The sequence below is a fragment of the Somniosus microcephalus genome, chromosome 1 (genome assembly GCF_052327205.1).
Source record: "Somniosus microcephalus isolate GS21.2 chromosome 1, FLI_Smic_1.0, whole genome shotgun sequence".
Classification (NCBI taxonomy): Eukaryota; Metazoa; Chordata; class Chondrichthyes; order Squaliformes; family Somniosidae; genus Somniosus; species Somniosus microcephalus.
This window is the reverse complement of record NC_140987.1, coordinates 122957339-122981707: the sequence shown is the minus strand read 5'-3', so window position 1 is coordinate 122981707 and position 24369 is coordinate 122957339. Positions and strand designations below refer to the sequence as shown.

Sequence of the window (24369 nt, the reverse complement as noted above, 5' to 3'; positions counted from 1 at the left end):
TCATTTCTGTGGTTCTTTCCTTTGGTGAAATGGGACGACCCCGGTGAACATGCTGCCATGCCATGGCTACAATGGCAATGGCATCAAGTCAGGGTGCTACAGCACTCTTATAATTGCAAAATACTGCAGCACTCTACCTTGGAAGGAGCTGGTAAGAGTGCAGCATTGTGGTGCCAGGCAGCAATTGGAGATGTGGGGATAGGAGGAGGGTGCTTGTTTGACTCTGAAGCTTCTCTTTTATTCAAGGTGGCATGGAGCAGTTGTGTAGTTTGGGGGTGGTGGAATTCCAAATTTGAGGTAGGGAAACTTATTAGTGGCTCAGGCAAATGACTTCAGAAGCTGTCGAGGGGGCTTGTATTTGTTACCCTTCATCTGCCTCCACGTGAGTTTGATCATAAAGGGGAAGTGGGGGCATAGTATTCAGTGAACATGGCCCCCATCACTAAGTATAAAAGACTATCAGCATTCTGTAACAAGTCAAAAAGTATTTATTTATTGAAAAAGTCAAAAATAAAGATCTATCTTGACAACAGCAGTCTGTCCCTTAAGTAGAAAAGTGCCTCAATAGCAGCTTGGGGATCAGTGGTACCAGTTTTTAAGGAGGCAGTTTGCCCTGATCTGCACCCGGTGCTATTAGAAAAAAATCTAGCTGCAGTGCCCTCTGATATTAATTTGCATGTAATGTACATTACTGCGCCCTTTTAAGCCCAAGGCTGCATCATCTGCTGACCTGTGGTCAGCTTCCACTGTACACGCACAACATCCTGCTCACCCTCCCCACCACATCTCTCAACCCCACCAGTGCCTTTGTGTTGTCAGGGTGCTAGTCTGATATCCAGTTGTGCACAAGCTGCAATTTCCTCCAATGAAACATTAAGAGTAAAGCTATTGTCTTTGGCCCCTGCCACAAATTTTGTACTCTCATCACTGGTTCCATCCACCTCCATGCCCAGTGCCTCATGCTGAACCAGATGGTTCAAAATCTCAGCATCCTATTCGACCCCTAGCTGAGCTGCCAACCCTATATCTTCTCCATCACAAAGACAGTCTACTTCCACCTCCATAATATTGCTCATCTCTGCCCCTGCCTCAGCCTATCCGCTGCTTAAAAGATTATTCACCTCCAGATTCAACTATTGCAATGCTCTCCTGGGTGGCCTCCCATTACCTTCTGTAAGCTTCAGCGCATCAAAAACTCATATCCTCCCATATCCTATCCTGCTCACCCATCTCTGTCCTTGCTGGTCTACATTAGCTCCAGATACCCCAATGCCTCAAATTAAAAATTCTCATCCTCGTGAGATCGAACCTCTGTTCCACTCAAACAGGTCTTTTGTGCGCCCCCCTCCGCACCATCATTGGCGGCCGTGCATTCAGAGGTCTAGCCCCAATCTCTGAAAATCCCATCCCTCAACCCCTCCCCCTCTCCAGCTTCTACTCAAACCCATCTCCCCTCCTGATATGTTCCGTTCTGTCTCGCCATCCATTTCTGTTGGATTACGGCTCTGTGAAGCGCTTTGGGACATTTTTCTACCATCAGCATCTGATAAAGGGTCAACACCCAAAATGTTAACTTACCTTTTCAGACACTAAGGGGAAGAAATTCAGTATCGCCCCATTTGGGGCGCAATTATCGTCCGGGCACAAAGATTAGCACCTGGCGCTAATTATCGCCTCCGACTGCAAACTTGGCTTTTATCGCCCCTGGAGGTGATTGGAGCGCTAAATCAGGCGCTTCACACCTGTCTCAAGGCGCAAAGGCCGAGGAGCGAGGCGCTACCTCAGAGCGCTGGCGAAGCTCATGTGATGTCAGTCAGCAATGGAACACAGACACAATGGCGCTGGCCAGTTCTTAAAGGGGTGGGTTGATCTTGCTCTCCATCCACATCCTGCTCATTGTAGCCTTGAATCTCAGCCTGGAGAGACCTGTACATCAAATCTGCTGGAAAGAACAATGGAGAGGCCCAGGGAAAGAGCTCAGAGTGCAGCCTCCACAGTCTCTTCTAAATCGATACAAGGAAGGGCAAATCAAAATGAACCTGCAAAGTGCTGCTCAGTACCCAAAACTCCTTCACACAGCATTGAATCTCTCCAGAAGGCTCTCTCTCTCTCAGAATGCGTGGTGCAAAAATGTTACCAACAAAAAAAGGCAGGAAGCGTTCGCCTTTAAATAGCGCTCCCCCAGTCCCTTCCTGGCTGCAAAACGCTCCCCTCAACCTGTCGTTGCTAGCGGCAGGCGGTAAGGTAGGGGGCGCCACTCAATATCCGGTTTGGGGCGCTACTGGGGCGTTGCACACTCGACTGACATCATGATCTGCCAGCGCAGGAGATCATGGTGGTAGTGTTTAGCGCCGCCGCAAAATGTCTAGTTAATTTAGTGAGCGGCGCAAACAACGCCACGCCCAGGCGCTAGTTGCTTTGCGCCCCATTAGCGCCTTCTTAAGGAGCTAACGGGAGGCACAAACGAACTGAATTTTTCCTCCTAAGTGCTCACGCTGCTTGAGGTCAGAAAAAAACTGGCATCTAGCACTATCTTATTTCCTAGTAATCAATTTCAAATTCTCACTGATTAAACCCGCATTCATACCAATTACATGAAGGTTATTGGCTGAGTATTTATAGCACTTTTTTTTTTTTAAATAGCAGATTCCTGTGGCGTTGCTCATGGTATTTTATAATGACAAAATGTATGATGCTGTACCATGTAATGTACAATGTACTGCTCTGCTGTTAAGGTGGAGCGGTGTTTGATCTGTCCCCTTTAAACCAGCAAGTTTAATTGCTAAAACAAACCCGGAGGTCATTCTGAGTGCAATTGTTTTTTGGTCAGATAACTTTATAGATTGGAATATTCTAATCAGTTTCAGTTTGCACCTGAACTTTAAGATTGTTTTGCATCTGTGACAAAGCGTATGATATCTGGACATTTTTAATACATTACTAGTCTTTGAGTCTTCAGGGGCAATAGCAAAATGTCCTCGTGGCTTTATTTTATCTTTTTTGGCAGACAAGAAATATGCACTCGATGTGCTGTTTGTATAACTTTGATGTATACATACACATTTTTATGTACTGTCTTTATGCTTTGCGACACGATAAGATAAAAATACTTTATTATATTATACAATAGCTTATTTTCTAATAATCAACTACAAATTACCACCAAATAAAAGTGCATTGTTTATTACAATTACATGGAGCTTCCTGACCATCGATGAAACTGCTTTTGCCAATTCCACAATATGGTAAATGAATGCATGGAAATGATTTTAAAACTGTAATCTCATCTAAGTGATAGCTGCTGATCAGCTTATGATGTGCAATTGAGCCCCTTAATATGATTACCGTCTTTAGTTACTCCAGAGTATCTATTATCCTCGGTTTCTTGAATAAAAGCTGGCTTTTACTGCATGGAAAATTGTATTTACAGGTAGAGTTTGGGGTGTTTCAAAAAAAATGAACACCCTTTTTATCACAGAAGTAATATCTATTTCCTGTTGAGTACATTCTATTTTATTATCTTATGCTTTTCTTCTTAGGAATCACATTGCAAATGAGTCGTTCTTCATAGCACCATCGAAAAGTTTAACACATTGAGAGATAAAGGTAGATGATTTAGTTATTTACAAAGCATTTAAAATGCTAACCTCATTAGCTTGGAACATGAAAGATAAATGGATTCAAGTCACAGGGAGAACATGTAAGGTGCATTTGAGGTGGTTTTTAAAAAACTTTTCGGGATATGAGTAATGCTGGCAAGGTCGGCATTAATTGCCCATTCTTAGTTGCCCTGAGAAGGTGGTGGTGAGCTTTCTTCTTGAATTCATAGTAGCAGTTTTTGATACAACTGAGTGGCTTGCCAAGTCACTTCAGAGAGCAGTTATGAGTCAAGCACATTAGTGTGGGACTGGAGTCACATATAGGCCAGACCGAGTAAGGACAGCAGGTTTCCTTCCTTAAAGAACATTAGTGAACAAGCCGGGTTTTTACAAGAATCCGACAGCTTCATTATACCAGCTTTTTATTTCCAGATTTTTAAAACTGAATTCAATTTCTCAAACTGCCATGGTGATATCTGAACTCTCATTCTCTGGATTGCTAGTCCAGTGACATAACCACTACACCAATGATTTTTGTGTTATATCTTTTGATATGAATTCTCACCTAAGCTACTTATTGCATATTGAAACTAGGATTTCCTGTGTGTGTGAACCCCATCAGGAGAAGAGCACTTGTTTGTAGGCAATAACAAAATTAGGCCAAAGTTGTTTGGTTACGTTCACAATTTCGTGGAAAAATATTCGCCCGGATTTTGCAGTAGAAATAACGGTGAGGCTATCAGCGCTCACTGTTATTAAGGAGTAAATTGGACAGCAACTTCTAGGCCTAGAAATTCAGTGCCCTTAGCACCGATTTTGCGGCGCTAGAGGGCCTAGCGCTGCAATTGGCGCCGGTTCCTAAATTGCCTGGGGCTCTTCCGCGGCGGTAGACCGGTAGCGCTGCGCCGGCACCGATGACGTCATCGGTGTGCGCAGCGTCCCGGTTGCCGTGGTAACCCGGCCCCAAGCCGAAATTCAGTTGCGGCCGCCTCGCCAGTGGCAGCCGCAACTAAGACTCCGGCAAACGAGTGTTGCCGGAATCTGCGCTGGCGCTTTAAGGAGGCGCGGCGGCCGGCCGCATTCCCGCCGGCCGCCTGCCCGCAGCTCCCTCCCCGGACTTCTCCCCCCCCCCCGGAACAGATGCAAGCCCGGCACTTGTCCGAGGTGCCGGGCTCATTTTTGAAGAGATTTGCGCGGGCCGCAGCCGGGTGCAGGCAGCTCCTCCTTAACGGAAGGAGGAGGCCTGCACTTCCCGAGCCTGCCGCACCGCAGCGGGCGCCGCAGCACCGGAATAGCGCCGCAATGCGGCGCGTTGCGCCAGTTTTCAGGCGCTAAAACCCTTCAGTAGCGCCGGCAGCCGTTTGGGCGCGGCGCTACTGAATTTTTGGCGCGCGCAAAGGGACTTAGCGCCGGCGCTAACTTCCGGCGCTAAAGCCCTGGCGCAGCGCAAACTCAATTTCTAGGCCCTAGTGTTTGTACATGCACAGTTAAACACAAAAATCAGGAAGCTGCTGTCCGAGTTGCCCTGCTCCTCCAGAAGCTTTGGGATACCAGTATCTCGCCGAGAGTCTCGGCATTTACATACTTGGAAGGGCGTGAATTTGCGATACTCACCCACTAGCAATGTTCCCACTAAGCTGCATGGTCGCGCAGTGGTCTAGAGGTCTCGTGCAGGCCGCTCACCGGCTTTTACATGGAAGAAACCGCACATGCGCGAAAATTTGAATGGGTTGCGCAGCCAGTTAAAGGGACCGCGCACAAAAACAATTAGAGGGAACATTACCCACCAGATACTCACTAAACATGCCAGAAAAAATTAGGGCTTCTCCATTCAAATGTAAGTGAATTTTTAACAGCATGATAAGCATCGTTCCCGTTAAGCTGCGCGGCCGCACTGCAGTCTGAAGGTACCGCACAGGCTGGCCACCGGCTTTACAATAGTAACAACCGTGCATGCGCGAAAAATTGAATGGGCCGCACAGCCAGTTAAAGGGCCCACGCATCAAGAGAAATTACAGGGAACACTGATGATAAGTCTTAATTACTACCAAACAACCTCTCTGACACTGAAAATTTACTTTTAAAAGTATAAAGTCTCATTCCTTCAGATTTTAATTATTGTTGGAGATTAAAAAAAATTAAACAATTAAAATAAAATTTTAAAAATGTACTTTTTCTTTTTTTTTACGTTTATCTATCTCTCTCTTAATCCTATTTTCTTTACCTCCCTTTATTTTGCTTTCTGTACATGATTTGGCATTGAATGAAACATTCTAACTTGCACTTCCTGGTTTAGACTCTTTGGGGGAGAAATTCAGTTGTTTGCGCCACCCGTTAGCGCCTTAAGAGGGCGCGATGCGGCTAGCGCCCAGGTGCGGCGAGACCTGCGCCTCTCACGAAATTGAGCGGACATTTAGCGGCAGCGCAAAACCGCAACGCCCGCTCAGCTGCGCGCGCAGATCCTGACGTCATTTCATGGTGCAACGCCCTTGGGGCGCCCCGAACCGGAAATTCAGTGGCGTCCCCCTCCTTTCCGCCTGGCGCTCCCAGCGACTGGTTGACTGGAACGGTTCCCAGTCGCTGTGGGGCTGGGGGGCCGCTATTTAAAGGGGGCTCTTCCTGGCTTCTTTGTGGTAGCCATTTTTGGACCACTCCTTCTGTGAGAGAGAGAGAGGCCCTAAAAAGAGAATATAAACTGGCAGACTATCTCTCGACCATCAGAGACACAAAACAGAGACAGACCCTCACCAGGTACAGACTAAGCGACCACCAACTGGCAATTGAAAAAGGAAGATACAAGAAATCCTGGCAGCCTAGAGAGAATAGAATATGTGATCAATGTCTGGCCGGCGAGGTTGAGACAGAGATGCATTTCCTCCTAAAATGCGAAAAATTCAACACATCAAGAAACATATTATTTGACAAGCTCAGCCAAACAACCCCAGATTTCAAGGAATTGGATGACCTGTCAAAATTAAGATTAGTCCTGGGAGAAGGAGACAGACCATACCTTGGTGCCAAATATGTAACAACATGTCACAACCTGAGGACTGTTTAAAATTAATACTGAATGTACCCACTGATGTACAAAGACTGTTTAAATTAATATTGTTTAAAGTATTATTGTATGTACCCAACGAAGGTCAGAATTGTTTGACACCTACAGAATGCTGGAAAACTGTACTTTTTGTTATGTAAGCTTTGGCAATATGGTTCCCTGTAAACTTTCATGCCAATAAAGCATTTGAATTGAATTGAATTGAATTGAGATTTTCAGAGAGACAAAGGGAGAGAGCTTTCTGCATTGAGTCAGCGCTCGCACAGGTACTTTTGGCTTCGGCCCTGAACTTTGTAGTTGGTTTGCTTTTTCACTGGCATAACCTTGAGTGGCCACATACTATGGGGGCTGCAATGGGTGGAAACGTTGGGCTTCTCCATTACATTGAGAGGGCACAGAGACGCAGAGAGTGCCAATCATGGCGAGACGGAGGAGGGCCAATAGGCGTCGGCACAGGAGAACTTACCGTCCCAGGGTTTTCCGCCAACAGTTCTCATACCTCAACATGTCTGAGGAGCAGTGTTTTCGGAGGCTGCGATTCAGCAGGGAGGTGGTCACTGAGCTCTGCCACCTGCTTCAGCCAGATCTGCAGCCTCAACTGAGGAGCAGGACGTCTCTGTCGGTGGCAGTGGCTCTCAACTTCTATGCCACCGGCTCCTTCCAATACGCTACTGGGGACATTGCCAATATCTCCCAGTTCGCGGTGCATTGCTGCATCCGTCAAGTCACGAATGCCCTCTTTAAAAGGAGACATCAGTAAATTTCCTTCCCCATGACCTTGGACAAGCAGTAAGAGCGCGCACTGGGATTTGCAAGAATAGCGGGCTTCCCCATGGTCCAGGGTGCCATTGACTGCACGTATGTGGCTTTGCGGGAGCCGCAAGAGAATGCCGAGGATTACCGCAACCGGAAGGGGTTCCATTCGTTGAACGTCCAGTTGGTCTGTGACCACAGACAGCTGATACTCGCTGTCAATGCCCGCTTTCCAGGCAGCAGCCACGACACCTTCATCCTGCGCCAGACTTCTGTGGCAGACCTTTTTGAGGCCCCGGTTCACCCAGGAGGCTGGCTTCTCGGGGACAAGGGCTATCCTCTGTGCAGCTGGCTGATGACCCCGCTCCGTGCGCCCAGCACCCCTGCTGAAGAACGATACAATGACAGCCATCAAGCGACCAGGAACATCACTGAGCACACAATCGGCGTGCTCAAGCAACGGTTCCGCTGTCTGGACCATTCCGGGGGAGCCCTTCAGTACTCACCTGAGCGAGTCTGCCATTTCGTTGTAATGTGCTACATGCTGCATAGCCTGGCAATCCTCAGGACTCAGCCACTGCCACCAGGAGGGAGGCACAAAGTGCAAGGGCCGTCCGTCAGCGGCTTATTGCAAGTCGGTTCTAGGCCCCCTCTGAGGGAATGGCTTCTGCCATTGAAAGAACATGAATGGAACCGTTCCGCAACACCTAAGCCGGTCAAGGCAACAAATAGTTCAAAGAGCAAACATGCACATTCTGAATAAATACACTTCTTTATTTATCAAACTGTGTGCCCTTCCCGTATAACAAAGTAATAGAGAGAAACCCCCAAAAAAGCAGTCAGACACATAACTGGCTCTCACAACCTGGAGACAATGAACAAAACAGGAACCAAAATATGACCACGATCCTCGGTCTTCAATAAAACATTTAACAGCATTTTGCCACACCTCCTACTTTTTGCCCTTCGAGGGTGATCTGCTTCGCTTGCGAGATTCGCCCCTTCCCACCCTGCAGCTCCTCCTCAATGGGACCCCAGTGGCTGCAGCAAGGCTGGGGGAAGGCTGCTGAGTGTCAGAAACTGAGTCTGCAGATGCCCTTGAGGGACGGCCTGGACTAGCTCTGGGCCTGGAGGGCCCGGCTGCTGACTGCTCCAACTCTGCATGGGCGGCAGCAGTCTGTCCTACAGGTAGTGGCAGCTGCAGTGGAGAAGTGACAGTGTTGGCAGCAGGAATTCTGCCATCCTGACAGAGGACAGGCACTCCCTGGTCGGACGACACACTGGCACTCCCACGGGGCAGCACTGCAGCATGCGGAGCAATCTACTGAGGCACAGACTGCTGGCCTTCTGCGGCGCGGCGAGGGCCCCGGCGATTCGTGCCCGATCCAGGGAGGGTGGCAGCAGTCAGTGCTTGTGTGGCCTCAATCTGCATCTGTATGAGACCAGCCACTGATTGCATTACACCACTAAGCACTTGCGTGGGAGCCGCCTGTGCTGCACCGAAGTCCTGCAGGCTCCTTGCCTGTGCTGCACCGAAGTCCTGCAGACTCCATGCCTGTGCTGCGACGAAGTCATGCAGACTCCTTGCCTGTGATGCGCCGACATCTTGGACACTCCTTGCCTATGCTGCGCCGAAGTCCTGGACACTTCTTGCCTATGCTGCGCCGAAGTTCTGGACACTCCTTGCCTATGCTGCGCCGAAGTCCTGGACACTCCTTGCCAGTGACTCAATGGATTCGGGCATCCTTGCCACTACAGCCATGAGCTCAGTGTGCCTCTGCTCCGCCTGGGCACTCATTTCAGTGAGGAGCCGCACCTCTTCTGCGCTCACTGTAGCAGGACTCGAGGCCAGACTCTCCCTCCGGGGAGATGCCGAGCTTCCCTACACCCCCCCGCGTTGCTGCAGCCCGCTGGGCCCCGGAGCTTCACCCTCCTCAGACCCTTCCCCCCTGCTCCCCTCCAGGTAAGATGTGTCCCCATTATGGCCATGGGCTGCCTCGGCTGAGGGTGGCACTGATGGTCCGGCTTCCTCCTCGTCGTCGCCTTCAGAGTCACTCACAGTGGCAGCTTGAGGGCCCGCCTCCTCGCCTGGCGAATCAGCATCTGAAAGCAGGGAGGTACAAGAGTGGCTTTAGCGTGAGGGCAGGGCGGCAACGAGGGAGGCATGAGTGCTGCAATGCACTGTATTGGTTCGATAGTGGCAAAGGATGCTGGTGTGAGGCACAAGTGGAAGGAGAGAGGTCAAAAAGGTGATCACCTTACCATTGCTGTCCAGAACGGGGTCGGCATCTCCAGTGGCGACGGGCCAATCATCCGGCCTGCCATAATCCGCTGGACTCGCTGCTCCAGATCGGTGAGGGCTTGAAGGTGAGGCCGGCCTCCCCCGGTCCGTTGCTGCTGCCTCCTGTTATGGGCCAACTTGCCCTGCAAAAGAAAGGATGGGCTCTGAGTACAGTGTGAAGCCCTGATCTTGGCTGCACTGCCTCCCATGGTGGAATAGCCCTTACAGTGTGAAGCCCTGATCTTGGTTGCACTGCCTCCCATGGTGGAATAGCCCTTACTGTGTGTAAACTGCTGAATGTGCGTGTGAGTTTCATGAAAGGCCCATAGGTGTTGGATGAGGGCTGGGCATTGGGGCTTTCAGGACCCTTTGGCCATAAAGTGAGGTGGACATGCAGGGATGAAGAGGATACTGAAAAGAGTACTCACCCTGACGACCCGAGTGAGGTCGTTGAACTTCTTCCTGCATTGCACAGGGGTCCTAGGCACCATGCTGCTGGAGGTCACTCTGTGAGCCACCTCCCTCCAAGCTTTGCGATAGTCGTTGGGCAGCGGCCTCCTGCCACTGTCCGGGAACAGGATAGATCGCCTGCGCTCCACCGCGCCAACCAGAACCTGCAAGGCCCCCTCGCTGAACCGCTGCGCTCACTCCCTGGCCCTCTCCATGGTCCTAAGTGTAAGAATGTGGCAGCAGGTCTGTCCAGGCCGAGAATCAGGGCTCCGATGCGCAGGGTGTGGCTGCAATTCAAGATCGAACCTCCCCTTTAAGAGCTGACCGGTGCCAGCGTGTCTGCGGGCAATCGCTAACTGGCCGCACCTGCGCTGCGCCCGCCCTCGGTGGTAGCGCCTCGCTTCTCCGGCTTAGCGCCTTAAGACAGTCGTGCAGCGCCTGTTTTAGCGCTCCGAGCACCTCCTGGGGCGAAGCAGGTCAATTTAGCAGTAGGTGGCGATAATTTGCACTGGGCGCTAAATTTCACGCCCGCTCGAGTATTATGCCCCAAACGTGGCGATACTGAATTTCTCCCCGTGTGCCTCAGTAAGGATTCTTCACTCTGATTGGTTAAGGAGATACACAGTTGCTTGTCCTGTTTACACAGGTCCCAGATCCCCTGTAGAGGGTACCGTGCTGAAATGGATTTCTAATCACTGCAAGTTCCAGTGCTAAAGCCCACAGAATGTCTGTGGGCAAGAGTAAGTGTAATGAACGGCTGGTGCCATTTGTTCGCCACCGAGTGTAAAATTCAGGCCAATGTCTGCAGATTTGCCAGTACAGAGGGAAATGGAAGTCAATATCTGTGGCTGCTATAACCATTAAGGGATGCCAGACAGACATTTCAAAAAGCTTTACTTCAGGCACGAATAAGTAAACATCTCTCTAGACAATGCTGGACCAGCAATCTACATCCCCATCTACCCAGGTAAAAAAATAATTATTATAATTAGTGGCCTGTTAAGAATAATGAAGATTCATCATAGAAGCTGGCTTCCATCTCAGAAGAAATGAGCAGTGTATCTGGGCAGCAGTTCCAGGATGTTTTGTTCACTCAGTTCAACCATATCACTCTGTGCAGAAGTGTGCAGTTACGTAAAATACTAAAGCACTAAATTTAAAGATTCTGAAAAGGGACTTAGATCCTAGATGGCTTTTTTTATTTTCAAGTCAAAAAATAAAAAGTATGAAACTTTAACAGAGTTACACTGCAGTTGTTTTTGCTTTTATGCGAACTGCTTGCTTGTAATAAAGTATTCTACCCTGTACTAAATGGTCTGATGTTCTTCCACCGAACCAAGAGAACAGAAGTATGTTGTGGGCTAGCTATGTGGAAGGCTGGTGTGAGGTAACTCTCGTTAGAACGCATAATGTTATATGCTTTGTTTCATAGGAGCAAAGGGTGCTGGGAGGAGCCTGAATCACAACACCCTAAATAAAGACTGGAGAGAAGTTTCCAGGAGGACAGGATGAATGGGACTACAAATTGTCCAATACTTTACAACAATCACATAGGGGATGGAGACAATTGTTTACTTCAAATATCGGCTGACAAATATCAAACTTTAAAAGGACCAGAAAATCAGCCTAGCACAAACTACATTTCTACTTTCTTTCACCTGATACATCATAACAATTGTTTTGTATACTGATTATGATTTCGACAATGGATAGCTGGTGAAAAGGGGTGAGGAAAGAGGAAGAAATTAAGCTTAAAAATACAAATGACCTTTGGTGAAATTCTTTTGCTGGTCAAAATTTTTGGTGTCTTTTGAGATAAACTGTAGGATATATAAATAAGGGTGCAATAAAGAGAGATCAAAAGCAAAGCAACAAAATTAAATATTGTGAAGAATTATTCCATCATAAAAAACAAGGGGCTAAAAATTTGGAGCATTTGCGCTTCCCGATAGCACCTCGGGGGGGCTCGAACGGGCCGCAAGCGACTTTTCGCCCGGGCGTGGCACCGCTAACGACTCCTGCTAAATTCAGCGGGAATTTAGTGGCAGCAGTAACCGGTAGCGCCCCGCTCTGCTGGTGATGATCATCACCGTGCGCAGCACCTCGTTTTCGCCCCGCCTGCAAAATTAGCCCACGCCCCTGAATCTGCGCCAGGCGATGACACCAACCGATTCAGGGGGTGAGAACAGAGCGGTAGGAGGCTCGCGGGGCGATAAGTAAAGGGGAAGTGGCGGGCGGGGAAAAAAAAAATCAACCGACTTACTTGTCGCGGCCCGTTGCATCTTTCAACGCAGGGTCCGTACCGCGATCTGGCAGCCGAGCACTCCGAGTGCTGGGCTGCTGGCACGGCATCCCGCTCCCCGGTGGTCCAGGTAGGGTCCCACAGCGTTGTGGGCTTGGACCCTCCCCTTTAATGAGGGGAGGAGCCCTTCCAGGCGTCAGTGCTACGTGGCCCAGTGCGTAGCGCTGCAGAACGCACCGCCCCGATATTCGGTGTTAGCGCTCTAAGAAGGAAGTGGAGCACTTGAATTAGCGCTCCACCTCCCTTCTTGGGGAGCCAAAACTGAATTTAGCGATCGCTGGCGCTATTTTGTGGCAGGCACTAAATTTAGCGCCCAGGCGATATTAGCGACCCAAAATGGTTGCTAATGAATTTTTCCCCCAAGTATTCCTAAGTTCACATATGGAACTATATTCCATAAGTAAAGGAGAGTTATCTAATTCTCAAAGAGAATCACATCATGTCTGATGTGAAAATATTCCAGGATTATTTAAACGTATGTAGACCAAAATTAATTAAGAACAACCAATTTCCAAGTTGATCAGTGAAAAATCATTACCAAAGGAAAACGAAAAGCTCAATATAAAAACCCCAGGGTTCCAATACCATCTTCATGTAATGGTACGTAATGTCCCATCTCAATTTGAAGGTAGTGAAAGACCTTAAGAGATTCTGGGGGGTCATTTTGAACTTTGCCGTCTGGGTGGTAATCTGGTAGAGTGGATTGCGGAAAATCAATGGGATAAAAATCGGGCGGGTTCTACAACAGGTGGGTGATCAGGCAGCAAAATTCAAAATGACCCAGTCTGTTTTTAGTTTTATGGAGTGAAATTTAGTTTTGTTTTTCTTTTACCTTATACTTGCCCTGATCACAGCCACAGTACGTGCTTTCCATGGTGTAGCTCCTCGTCACACCAACCTCACGCCACACGACGACCCGTGCTGTAGATTCCTTGGACTTTTCCACCACAAAACTACAGCTGCTCATGCAGAATGCGGGTGCAATTTGGTTCAGTACCTTTGGCAGAGTCTAAATGGTCAAATAATGGGAAAATATAGCACAAAATTTAGCTCCACAAAACAAAATTTTCCATATGCAAAGTAACATTTTGCTTTTGAATGCTGAAGATACCTTTTTACCACTCCCTGCCACTGAAAAAAACTATACATTGAACTTGATTAGAAAAACCACTCTAATATGCAAAGCACTCCTCACCTCCATCTCAGAAGAGAAGCAGAACAATGAACCCACTAGCTCACCCAGCAAAGACCAAAAGATATGTCCCATTAACCCAATACGCATGGGTCTGAGGATGACTCATCACAGATTTAGCACTGGAGTGCTCAGAAGCAAATGGATTTTTTAGATTGGTGGGAAAAGACAGGCAGACTATCTATAAAGACAGATTCTTTTCCACCATGTTCTCTCTCCCGCTCCAACAAGACAAGTACCAGAGAAGCTGACGAGCAGAGCGATCAAAACCGGGGTAAGCACAGTCTCGAGTGAGCCAAGCCGGTAACCAGATATCCCAGGCAAGCTGGGTGAGGTGTAGGGGGCTTAAGGTCTTTCAGAAGTGAAGTTTTTGGGCTATTCCGAGGGTGGGAGCTTTGTTTGGTTTAGCCAGGCGAAAAGGGTTTATGCGACTGGGTAATTCATTGGTGGGGGTGGAATCAGCGTCCACCATAGCAATAAGAGAATTACTGCTTGTTATAGTCTCCAGTTTTGTACTGTGTGTATGTTGATTATAATCTGGATTTTTATTCTCCACAGGGATTGTGATTTCATTTAGTAGTGCATGTTTTAGCCAGTGTATGTTAGACCAAATAAATACAAGTTTGATTTTGATTTTTCACTGAAGCATTCCTGTCCGTGACTTATTCCATTTACACTCTGAATAATAATTCCCGGGTATGGAACTTTCGTACGGCAGGGGCGATTCGAACTGTCCGTCTAGCAATTGGGCTGGGATCAAAAACGGTTTACATCTCCTGGCGACCAGCGGCAGGATCTGGGTTAAGAATCTGGGTTAAAGGAATGTAAAAACCGCCTACACACAGGATGCCCAGCTAATAGTGCTACAATTTCTAGGAATTATTCATACCTTTTAGAGAAATCGGAATGTTAACTATTTTCAGTTTTCTGTATCGCTCCTATACTTAATGAATTATGATGAAGTTCAGCTAAAGCACTCTCTACCTCTGCTCATTTCCTTGAATGTTCTTGGATGAATTCCATCTGGTCCTGTTGGCTTATTCTCTCTCTTTTATATATCAGATCGTAAAAAGTATAGAAAGAGAAAAGGCCATTTTGGCCCCTTCTCACAAAGCTCATGAACAATTTATAATGTCATGTACTTGTCCCAACTTACTAGCTCTCTGCTGGGAGGTGAAAATTGAAGCATTCAAGTTTTTAACAAATATTTTCTTTTTTTCCCCCCATAATTTTGATGCACTTTTACCTTTCCAAATAAATATTATTTTCTTTATTAAAAATTGTTGAAGCAGCTCCTCCCCTAAGTGCACCATTTCTGTTTTCCTCTTGCATCATCTCAGCTCTCTTAACCTTTAGACTGCCAACAGGTTCAGGAAATCTGAGTTTTCTGGGCTAACTGGATTGTTATTTGCTCACTCATTGTGTGGCTGGGAAAAAAAATTATTATAGGTTTCCCTATAGCACAATAGTGATGACACCTCAAAACTACTTAATTGACTGTAAAGCGCTTTGGGACATCCTAAGGCCACGAAAGGTGCGATATAAATGCAAGCTCTTTCCTATTGCAGTAATAAACATTTACAACAGCTTTATCACTGTAATGATAACCCTAAACTACACACCTTACACACATTTTTGCATTAAGAATTAAATATTTTATCTATGAACAAACCTCCGTGCCATTCTCTCGTGTGTTAATTTAACTATATCATCACTTTTTCTGCTTCTACTATAACCCTTTTCTGTTCGTTTAAAATGTTTAATTTACCTTTCTTCTTCTGCCTCCCTCATCCCATCACCCATTTTGGAAGTGTGAGCAAAAGGTTTTCATTGGCTAAAAATCAGGCCAATTTTCTAGCCAATGAAAAACCTAGATTTTAATTGCTTCATCATTGGCGGCCTAGGCTCTGGAATTCCCTCCCTAAACCTCTCCACCTCGCTCTCCTCCTTAAAAACTACCTCTTTGACCAAGCTTTTGGTCACCTGGCCTAATAAGCTCCTTATGTGGCTTGGTGTCAAATTTTGTTTGATAATACTCCTGTGAAGCACCTTGGGACGTTTTACTACATTAAAGGCACTATATAAATGCAAGTTGTTGTTGTTGTTTAAGAATTTTGAACTGGTCTTTAAATTGTGAGCACGAGCCATCCAATTACTTGCATACGTCTGTTTAGATGGAATTGGGAGTCATTATCCATTTTGCAGCAATCAGATTTGCCATGTGCTGGCTTATAAAACAGCCTTGTTTACATTGCAGGCGGTATTGTGGCTGCCAGTGGCCTGACTGTTACTTCTGTTCTTGTTCTGATTCTGGTACAAGAAGTTTAACCAACAATAAAATTAAGAAAAAACACATGGATTCCACTGTGTGAGTTGTTCTGTTTTAAACTACAGTGGAAACCGATCTTGTGTTTGTGTATATAAAAGAAAAGACTGTGGGGGAGCAAGATTTCAATGAGGCAGCAGCAGATAGACCGCGAGCAGATGGGAAATCAGTATTGGTGTCTGCTAGCCAATATATGGTTAGAAGTGGAACCATTCCAGCTTTCAGGCAATCTATTGTGAAGGGTCTTAACAACATGGAAGCTATTCAAACACAACGGATTCATGCACTGCCATAAACAGGATGTTAGACTTACTGTGCCATCTATTGATTGCTTAAGGCCATAACCATCATGAAGGCAACTAAGGTAGTTACCTCTGTAATTCTTCCTGTCCCAAAATGTGGGGGAGACTGGTAAGTGCAGATAATTAAATGCAAAGCCTTATTACATGTGTGTACAATAAAGATAATTATAAAGGCAACATACTAAAAAGGGATAATGTTACAGCATAATACTAAAGTAGTACAACTGTAAGTGGTCCTTTTCTTGTGGACAAAACAGCCATCTTTAATTGAAGAAAAATTTAACTCTAGCTACAGTACTACTATTGCCAATAGATAAATTTACTTGTCACTGAAAATTTAGGAATATAACATTTACATTGGATGGTGTGTATAATGCATACTCACCCTGTACCCAAGGTCTTCCTGAAGGTCACAAGAGGAAGCACTAACGTCAGTCTGCCACACTGTCTCCTTTATGCTGCACCCATACATGAAGACATTTTTCTTGCGTGAATGGCCATGATAATCACAAAATACCTGCAGAACAATGGTAGAAGGTTTATAAATAAATCTTTTTCCCGGTACATTGATGACTGTATCGGTGCTGTTTCCTGCTCTCGCCTTGAACTAGAAAATTTAATTCACTTTGCTTCCAATTTCCACCCTTCCCTCACCTTCAAATGGTCCATCTCTGACTCTTCCCTTCCCTTCCCTTCCTTGACTTCTGTCTCCATTTCTGGGGATAGGCTATCAACAAACATCCACTATAAGCCCACGGACTCCCACAGCTACCTGGACTACACTTCCTCCCACCCCGCTTCCTGTAAGGACTCTATTCCATTCTCCCAGTTTCTTCATTTCCACCGCATCTGTTCTGACGATGCCATATTCCATACTAGTGCTTCCGACATATCTTCAGTTTTCCTCAACTGAGGATTCCCCTCTACCGTGGTTGACATGGCCCTTGACTGTATCCGTTCCATTTCCCGCACTTCTGCTCTCACCCCATCCCCTGCCTCCCAGAACATAAGAAGTAGGAGCAGGAGTAGGCCATACGGCCCCTCGGGCCTGCTCCGCCATTCAATAGGATCATGGCTGATCCGAACCTAGACTCACGTCCACTTCCCTGCCCGCTCCCCATAACCCCTAATTCCCTTATCTGCTAGGAAGCTGTCTATCTCCGTTTTAAATTTATTTAATGTCGCAGCTTCCACAGCTCTGTGAGGTAGCAAATTCCACAGATTTACTACCCTCTGAGTGAAGAAGTTTCTCCGCATCTCAGTTTTGAAACGGCAGCCCCTTATTCTAAGATTATGCCCCCTAGTTCTAGTCTCACCCATCAGTGGAAACATCCTCCCCGCATCCACCCGATCAAGCCCCCTCATAATCTTATATGTTTCGATAAGATCACCTCTCATTCTTCTGAATTCCAATGAGTAGAGTCCCAACCTACTCAACCTTTCCTCATAAGTCAACCCCCTCATCTCCGGAATCAGCCGAGTGAACCTTCTCTGAACTGCCTCGAGAGCAAGTATATCTTTTCTTAAATATGGAAACCAAAACTGTACACAATATTCCAGGTGTGACCTCACCAGTACCCTGTATAACTGAAGCAAGACTTCCCTGCTTTTACACTCCATCCCCTTTGCAATAAAAGCCAAGATTCCATTGGCCTTCCTGATCACCTGCTGTACCTGCATACTAACCTTCTGTGTTTCATGCACCAGGACCCCAGATCCCTTTGTACTGTAGCACTTTGCAGTTTCTCTCCATTTAGATAATAACTTGCTCTTTGATTTTTTCTGCCAAAGTGCATAACCTCACACTTTCCAACGTTATATTCCATCTGCCAAATTTCTGCCCACTCACTTAGCCTGTTTATGTCCTTTTGCAGGTTTTTTATGTCCTCCTCACTCACTGCTTTCCCTCCCATCTTTGTATCGTCGGCAAACTTGGATACGTTGCACTCGGTCCCCTCCTCCAAATCGTTAATATAGATTGTAAACCACGATAGGGTTTCCCTTGTCCTCACCTTTCACCCCACCAGCCTCCTCCATGGTGCCATTTCCGCCACCACTAGCGTGATCCCACCACCAAACGCATCTTCGCCTCCCCTCCCCTTTCAGCATTCAAAAGGGACCGCTCCCTCTGCAACACCCTGGTCTACTCCTCAATCACCTCAACAGCCCCATCCCTCCCCACGGTACCTTCCTGTGCAAGCGCAGGAGATGCAACACCTGCTCTTTTACCTCCTCCCTTCCCACTGTCCAGGGCCCCAAACACCCCTTCCAGGTGAAACAGCGATTTACTTGTACTTCTTGCAATTTAGTCTACTGCATTCGCTGCTCATGATGCGGCCTCCTCTACATTGGGGAGACCAAACGCAAATTGGATGACCGCTTTGCGGAACACCTTCGTTCAGTCCGTAAGGGTGACCCTGAGCTTCCGATCGTTTGTCACTTTAATTCTCCGCTCCATTCCCACTCTGATCTCTCTGTCCTCGGCCTCTTGCACTGTTCCAATGAAACTCAACGTAAGCTCATAAAAACATAAGATGTAGGAGCAGGAGCAGGTCACTTGGCCCCTCGAGCCTGCTCTGCCATTCAATAAGATCGTGGCTGATCTGATCTTGGCTTCAACTCCACTTCCTTGCCCATTCCCCATAACCCTTGACTCCCTTATCGTTCAAAAATCTGACTTTCTCCACCTTAAATATATTCAATGACCCAGCCTCCACAGCTCTCTGGGGAAGAGAATTCCAAAGATTCACGACCCTCAGAGAAGAAATTCCTCCTCATTTCCGATTTAAAAGGGTGCCCCCTTATTCTGAAATTATGCCCCCTAGTTCTAGATTCCCCAACGAGGGGAAACATCCTCTCTGCATCTACCCTGTCAAGCCCCTTCAGAATCTTACATGTTTCAATAAGATTCCCTCTCATTCTTCTAAACTCCAATGTATATAGGCCCAACCTGCTCAACCTTTCTTCATAAGATACCCCCTTCATCTCCGGAATCAACCTCGTGAATCTTCTCTGAACTGCCTCCAATGCAAGTATATCCTTCCTTAAATAAGGAGACCAAAACTCTACGCAGTACTCCAGGTGTGGTCTCACCAACGCCTTGTACAGTTGGTGGAAAATTGCCCAAGTATGTCCTGTCTACAAAAAGCAGGACAAATCCGACCCGGCCAATTACCGTCCCATCAGTCTACTCTCAATCATCAGCAAAGTGATGGAAGGTGTCGTCGACAGTGCTATCAAGCGGCACTTACTCAGCAATAGCCTGCTAACTGACGCCCAGTTTGGGTTCCGCCAGGGCCACTCAGCTCCTGACCTCATTACAGCCTTGGTCCAAACATGGACAAAAGAGCTGAATTCCAGAGGTGAGGTGAGAGTGACTGCCCTTGACATCAAGGCAGCATTTGATCGAGTGTGGCATCAAGGAGCCCTAGCAAAACTGAAGTCAATGGGAATCAAGGGGAAAACTCTCCATTGGTTGGAATCATACCTAGCACAAAGGAAGTTGGCTGTGGTTGTTGGAGGTCATTCATCTCAATCACATGACATCACTGCAGGAGTTCCTCAGGGCAGTGTCCTAGGCCCAACCATCTTCAGCTGTTTCATCAATGACCTTCCCTCCATCATAAGGTCAGAAGTGGGGATGTTCGCTGATGATTGCACACTGTTCAGCACCATTCGAGACTCGTCAGATACTGACGCAGTCCGTGTCCATATGCAGCCCGTGTCCATATGCAGCAAGACCTGGACAACATTCAGACTTGGGCTGACAAGTGGCAAGTAACATTCGCACCACACAAGTACCAGGCAATGACCATCTCCAACAAGCGAGACTCTAACCATCTCCCCTTGACATTCAGTGGCATTACCATCGTTGAATCCCCCACTATCAACATCCTGGGGGTTACCATTGATCAGAATCTGAACTGGACCAGCCATATAAATACTGTGGCTACAAGAGCAGGCCAGAGGCTGGGAATTCTGCGGCGAGTGTCTCACCTCCTGACTCCCCAAAGCCTTTCCACCATAGGCACAAGTCAGGAGTGTGATGGAATACTCTCCACTTGTCTGGATGAGTGCAGCTCCAACAACACTCAAGAAGCTCGACACCATTCAGGATAAAGCAGCCCGCTTGATTGGCACTCCATCCACCACCTTCAACATTCACTCCCTCCACCACCGGCGCACTGTGGCTGCAGTATGTACCATCTACAAGATGCACTGCAGCAACTCACCAAAGCTCCTTCAACAGCACCTTCCAAACCCGCGACCTCTACCACTTAGAAGGACAAGGGCAGCAGACGCATGGGAACATCACCACCTACAAGTTCCCCTCCAAGCCACACACCATCCTGACTTGGACCTGTATTGCCGTTCCTTCACTGTCGCTGGGCCAAAATCCTGGAACTCCCTTCCTAACAGCATTGTGGGTGTACCTACGCCATATGGACTGCAGCGGTTCAAGAAGGCGGCTCACCACCATCTTCTCAAGGGCAATTAGGGATGGGCACTAAATGCAGGCCTAGCCAACGACGCCCACATCCCATCAATGAATAAAAAAAAACAGGAGTTCCCTACTTTTATACTCCATTCCCTTTGTAATAAAGGCCAACACTCCATTTGCCTTCCTAATTACTTGCTGTACCTGCATGCTAACTTTTTGTGATTCACGTACAAGGATCCCCAGATCCCTCTGTACTTCAGCATTTTGTAATCTCTCCCCAATTAAATATTAATTTGCTTTTTTATTTTTCCTACCAAAGTGGATAACCTCACATTTTCTCACATTAAATTCCATATGCCAGATTTGTGCCCACTCACTTAGCCTATCTATATCCCTTTGGAGATTCTTTGCATCCTCCACACAATTTGCTAGGAACAGCATCTCATCTTTCTATTAGGCACTTTACAGCCTTCTGGACTCAACATTGAGTTCAACAATTTCAGACTATAATCTCTGCCCCTATTTTTTTAGGCGGCAGGTGTTGATAATTCTGCCATCCCCATTTGCAACATTTAACCACTCCTGTCTTCCACCCTATCACAGACCGTCCCTTTTGTTCGTTCCTCCCCTCCCCCCTTTCCCTGCCTCTGCACCTGCTTAAAATCTGTTATATCTCTAACTTTTTCCAGTTCACAGACCTGAAGCATTAACTCTGTTTCTCTCTTCATGGATGCTGCCTGACCTGCTGAGTTTTTCCAGCATTTTCTGTTGTTATAACCTTTATTGATTTCCTCCATCTACATTAGAAATCTTTATGTCTGCAGGCACCTCCTGTTTGTACCACTTAAAGTTCTTGTCACACCTTTTGTGTCAAATGTTTACCATTATAAATTCCTATGTCCATGTTTATGATGGAAAAGTCCAATGTAAACTGGTCACGCTATAATTACACAATTTAACCACTGGGTGGCTGTCAGACACATTTCACAACTGCTTCTCCCAGCAGCTTGGATGCAAAGTTTGTTTCACATTTTTGAATTTCATATTTTTGGCTTTGATTTATTAATAATTTATTTGTTGCTTACAGGTATTAAAAGAATAAATTTACTGCGCCCCCACCCCGCACCAAGGTCCCCGCAATGCATTGCTCTCACCGCCGCCACCAGCCTTTCCCAGCCATCACTATTCCCTTCACTGGCCACTTGGCAGTTCTTGCCACTCGCTGTGCCCGATCCACCCATCAACTTCTTCAGCAGCTTCTCAGTCGTCACATCGCAACAGCGTCTCCCACCTACTGGCTCAAATGCACCACGATCTGGGCTCCCTCTCATTCCACCCTGAGCAAAGATTTTCCAGTCATTTTTATTCGGTGCCGTTCTGTGGCCCATCCCAGGGGCCATTCTTGATGTTGGTCTCTCTGCCGCCAACCAAGGAAAGATTTCTCTTGGATATTTAGTATGGAATGTCACTCTGGAACCCTCATGATTCATTCAGCAGCAATGCACCCCGCCCCCAATAGACTGTTCCTATTTCTAAAAAATTTATATATATATATATATATATAAATAAAAAGAGTTGGTTTGTCTGTTTGTCTGTCTGTGTTGTACACTCAAAAGTTATAGAGCGTACCTACACACGTTATATCAAAAGAAAGCTTATCATTAGGGGAGTCTAACAGGCGTATTTGCTTCTTGGTCAGACAAAAATTGTTCGGACACTATACAAAAAACGTTCAAAAAAAGGACAAAATCCGCTCATTAGCGGTTGACCAATCCTACCGCTCATTAGCGTTGAGTGACGTGAACGTTGACCAATCCTACCACTCATTAGTGTTGAGCGACGTGATGGTTGACCAATCCTACGGGGTGGGCGGGGCCTAATCATTCAAACTGCCGTTAGTGCGGGAGCGGAAGCTCAGCGGCGGCCATTAAACACCTGCCGGGCCTCAAGCTAAAAAAAATGTAATGGGGATTAAATGATATGAAATATAGATTTCCAGTAAAAAAAAAAGTTGGTTTTAAAAGAAAAAAAAAATCCATTTGCAAAGGGGACTCGGGCTTTCCCCCCTCGGCGGTGGATGAGCTGCCTGCAGGCCTCAGGCCTCGAACTCTCCTCGCCAGCCACGTCCTAGCTAGGCACCGCCCGTCCCGCTGGGCCCGATTCCAAACCAGCGGCCCGCGATCGCCGCCATCTTGGTAAAGGCTGGCGGGGCGGAGCCAAGCGTATCCATCGTCGCCATCTTGGTAAAGGCTGGCGGGGCGGGAGACAGCGAGCGCGTGAACGTCGGCGGCGGCCCGGAGCGGGACCTGAGCTAAGGTGAGTCGGGCCGGGCCTCACGCGCTAGGCCGCGCACAGGCCGGCCCTGAGGTGCTGATCCGCACACGGGGGCTTCGGGTCACCGCGTCCGGGCTCTGAGGAAAGGGAGAGAGAGAGAGGGGGAGGGAGGGAGAGAGAGAGACGGGGGGAGAGGAGAGACGGGGGGGAGAGGAGAGACGGGGGGAGAGGAGAGACGGGGGGAGAGGAGAGACGGGGGGAGAGGAGAGGGGGGAGGGAGAGGAGAGGGGGGAGGGAGAGGAGAGGGGGGGAGGGAGGGAGAGGAGAGGGGGAGGGAGGGAGAGAGAGAGAGAGAGGAAATCAGGGAGAGACAGGGGGAGGGAGAGGAGAGACGGGGGGAGGGAGATCAGGATAATGAAACAGTTTGGGTGGAGGTAATGAATAATAAGGGGAAAAAAACACTAGTGGGCGTAGTCTATAGGCCTCCGAACAGTTGCAACTCTGTTGGACAGAGTATCAATCAGGAAATAGTTGAGGTTTGTAATAAGGGAACATCTATAATTATGGGGGATTTTAACTATCATATTAATTGGACAAATCAAATTGGGCAGGGCTGCCTTGAGGATGAGTTCATTGAGTGTATTAGGGATGGGTTTCTTGAGCAGTATGTAACTGAACCGACCAGGGGGCAAGCAACCTTAGATCTGGTCCTGTGTAACGAGACAGGATTAATTAAAAATGTCCTAGTAAAGGATCCCCTTGGAATGAGTGACCATAACATGGTTGAATTCCATATTCAATTAGAGGGTGAGAAGGTTGGATCTCAAACAAGCATGCTAAGCTTGAATAAAGGAGACTATGAAGGTATGAGAGCGGAATTGAGTAGAGTGGATTGGGAAAATAGATTAAAGGGTAAGACGATACATGATCAGTGGTGTACATTTAAGGAGTTATTTTACAACTTCCAAAAAAAATATATTCCACTGAGAAGAAAAGGGTGTAAAAGAAAAGACAGCCATCCGTGGCTAAGTAAAGAAATTAAGGATAGTATTCAACTAAAAACAAGGGCATATAAGGTAGCCAAATCTAGTGGGAGGATAGAGGATTGGGAAAACTTTAAAAGACAGCAAAAAATAACAAAGATTGATTAAGGAAGGGAAGATAGATTATGAAAGTAAATTAGCAAACAATATAAAAACAGATAGTAAGAGTTTTTATAGTTATCTAAAAAGAAAAAGGGTGGCTAAGGTAAATGTTGGTCCCTTAGAGGATGAGACCGGGAAATTAATGGTGGGAAATATGGAGATGGCAAAAACACTGAATGAATATTTTGTATCAGTCTTTACAGTAGAGGACACTAAGAATATCCCAACACTGGACAAACAGGGGGC

At 47.0% G+C, this 24369-nt stretch overlaps 1 protein-coding gene across 6 annotated transcripts in view; it reads right to left on the bottom strand.

Moving 5' to 3' along the window:
• The window catches only part of agtpbp1 (ATP/GTP binding carboxypeptidase 1), a 410793-nt gene that overhangs the window by 63860 nt on the left and 322564 nt on the right, over positions 1 to 24369 (bottom strand). For all 6 annotated transcript variants that reach the window (XR_015078056.1, XM_085985173.1, XM_085985187.1 and 3 more), the window contains 2 exons: positions 16649 to 16780; positions 13276 to 13452 (listed from right to left, as the gene is read on the bottom strand). Coding sequence is in view for 5 of the 6 variants with exons in the window: in XM_085985173.1 (XP_085841299.1) it covers positions 13276 to 13452; positions 16649 to 16780 (309 nt within the window). In the remaining variant the exon portion in view is untranslated. The remainder of the gene's footprint in view (positions 1 to 13275; positions 13453 to 16648; positions 16781 to 24369) is intronic.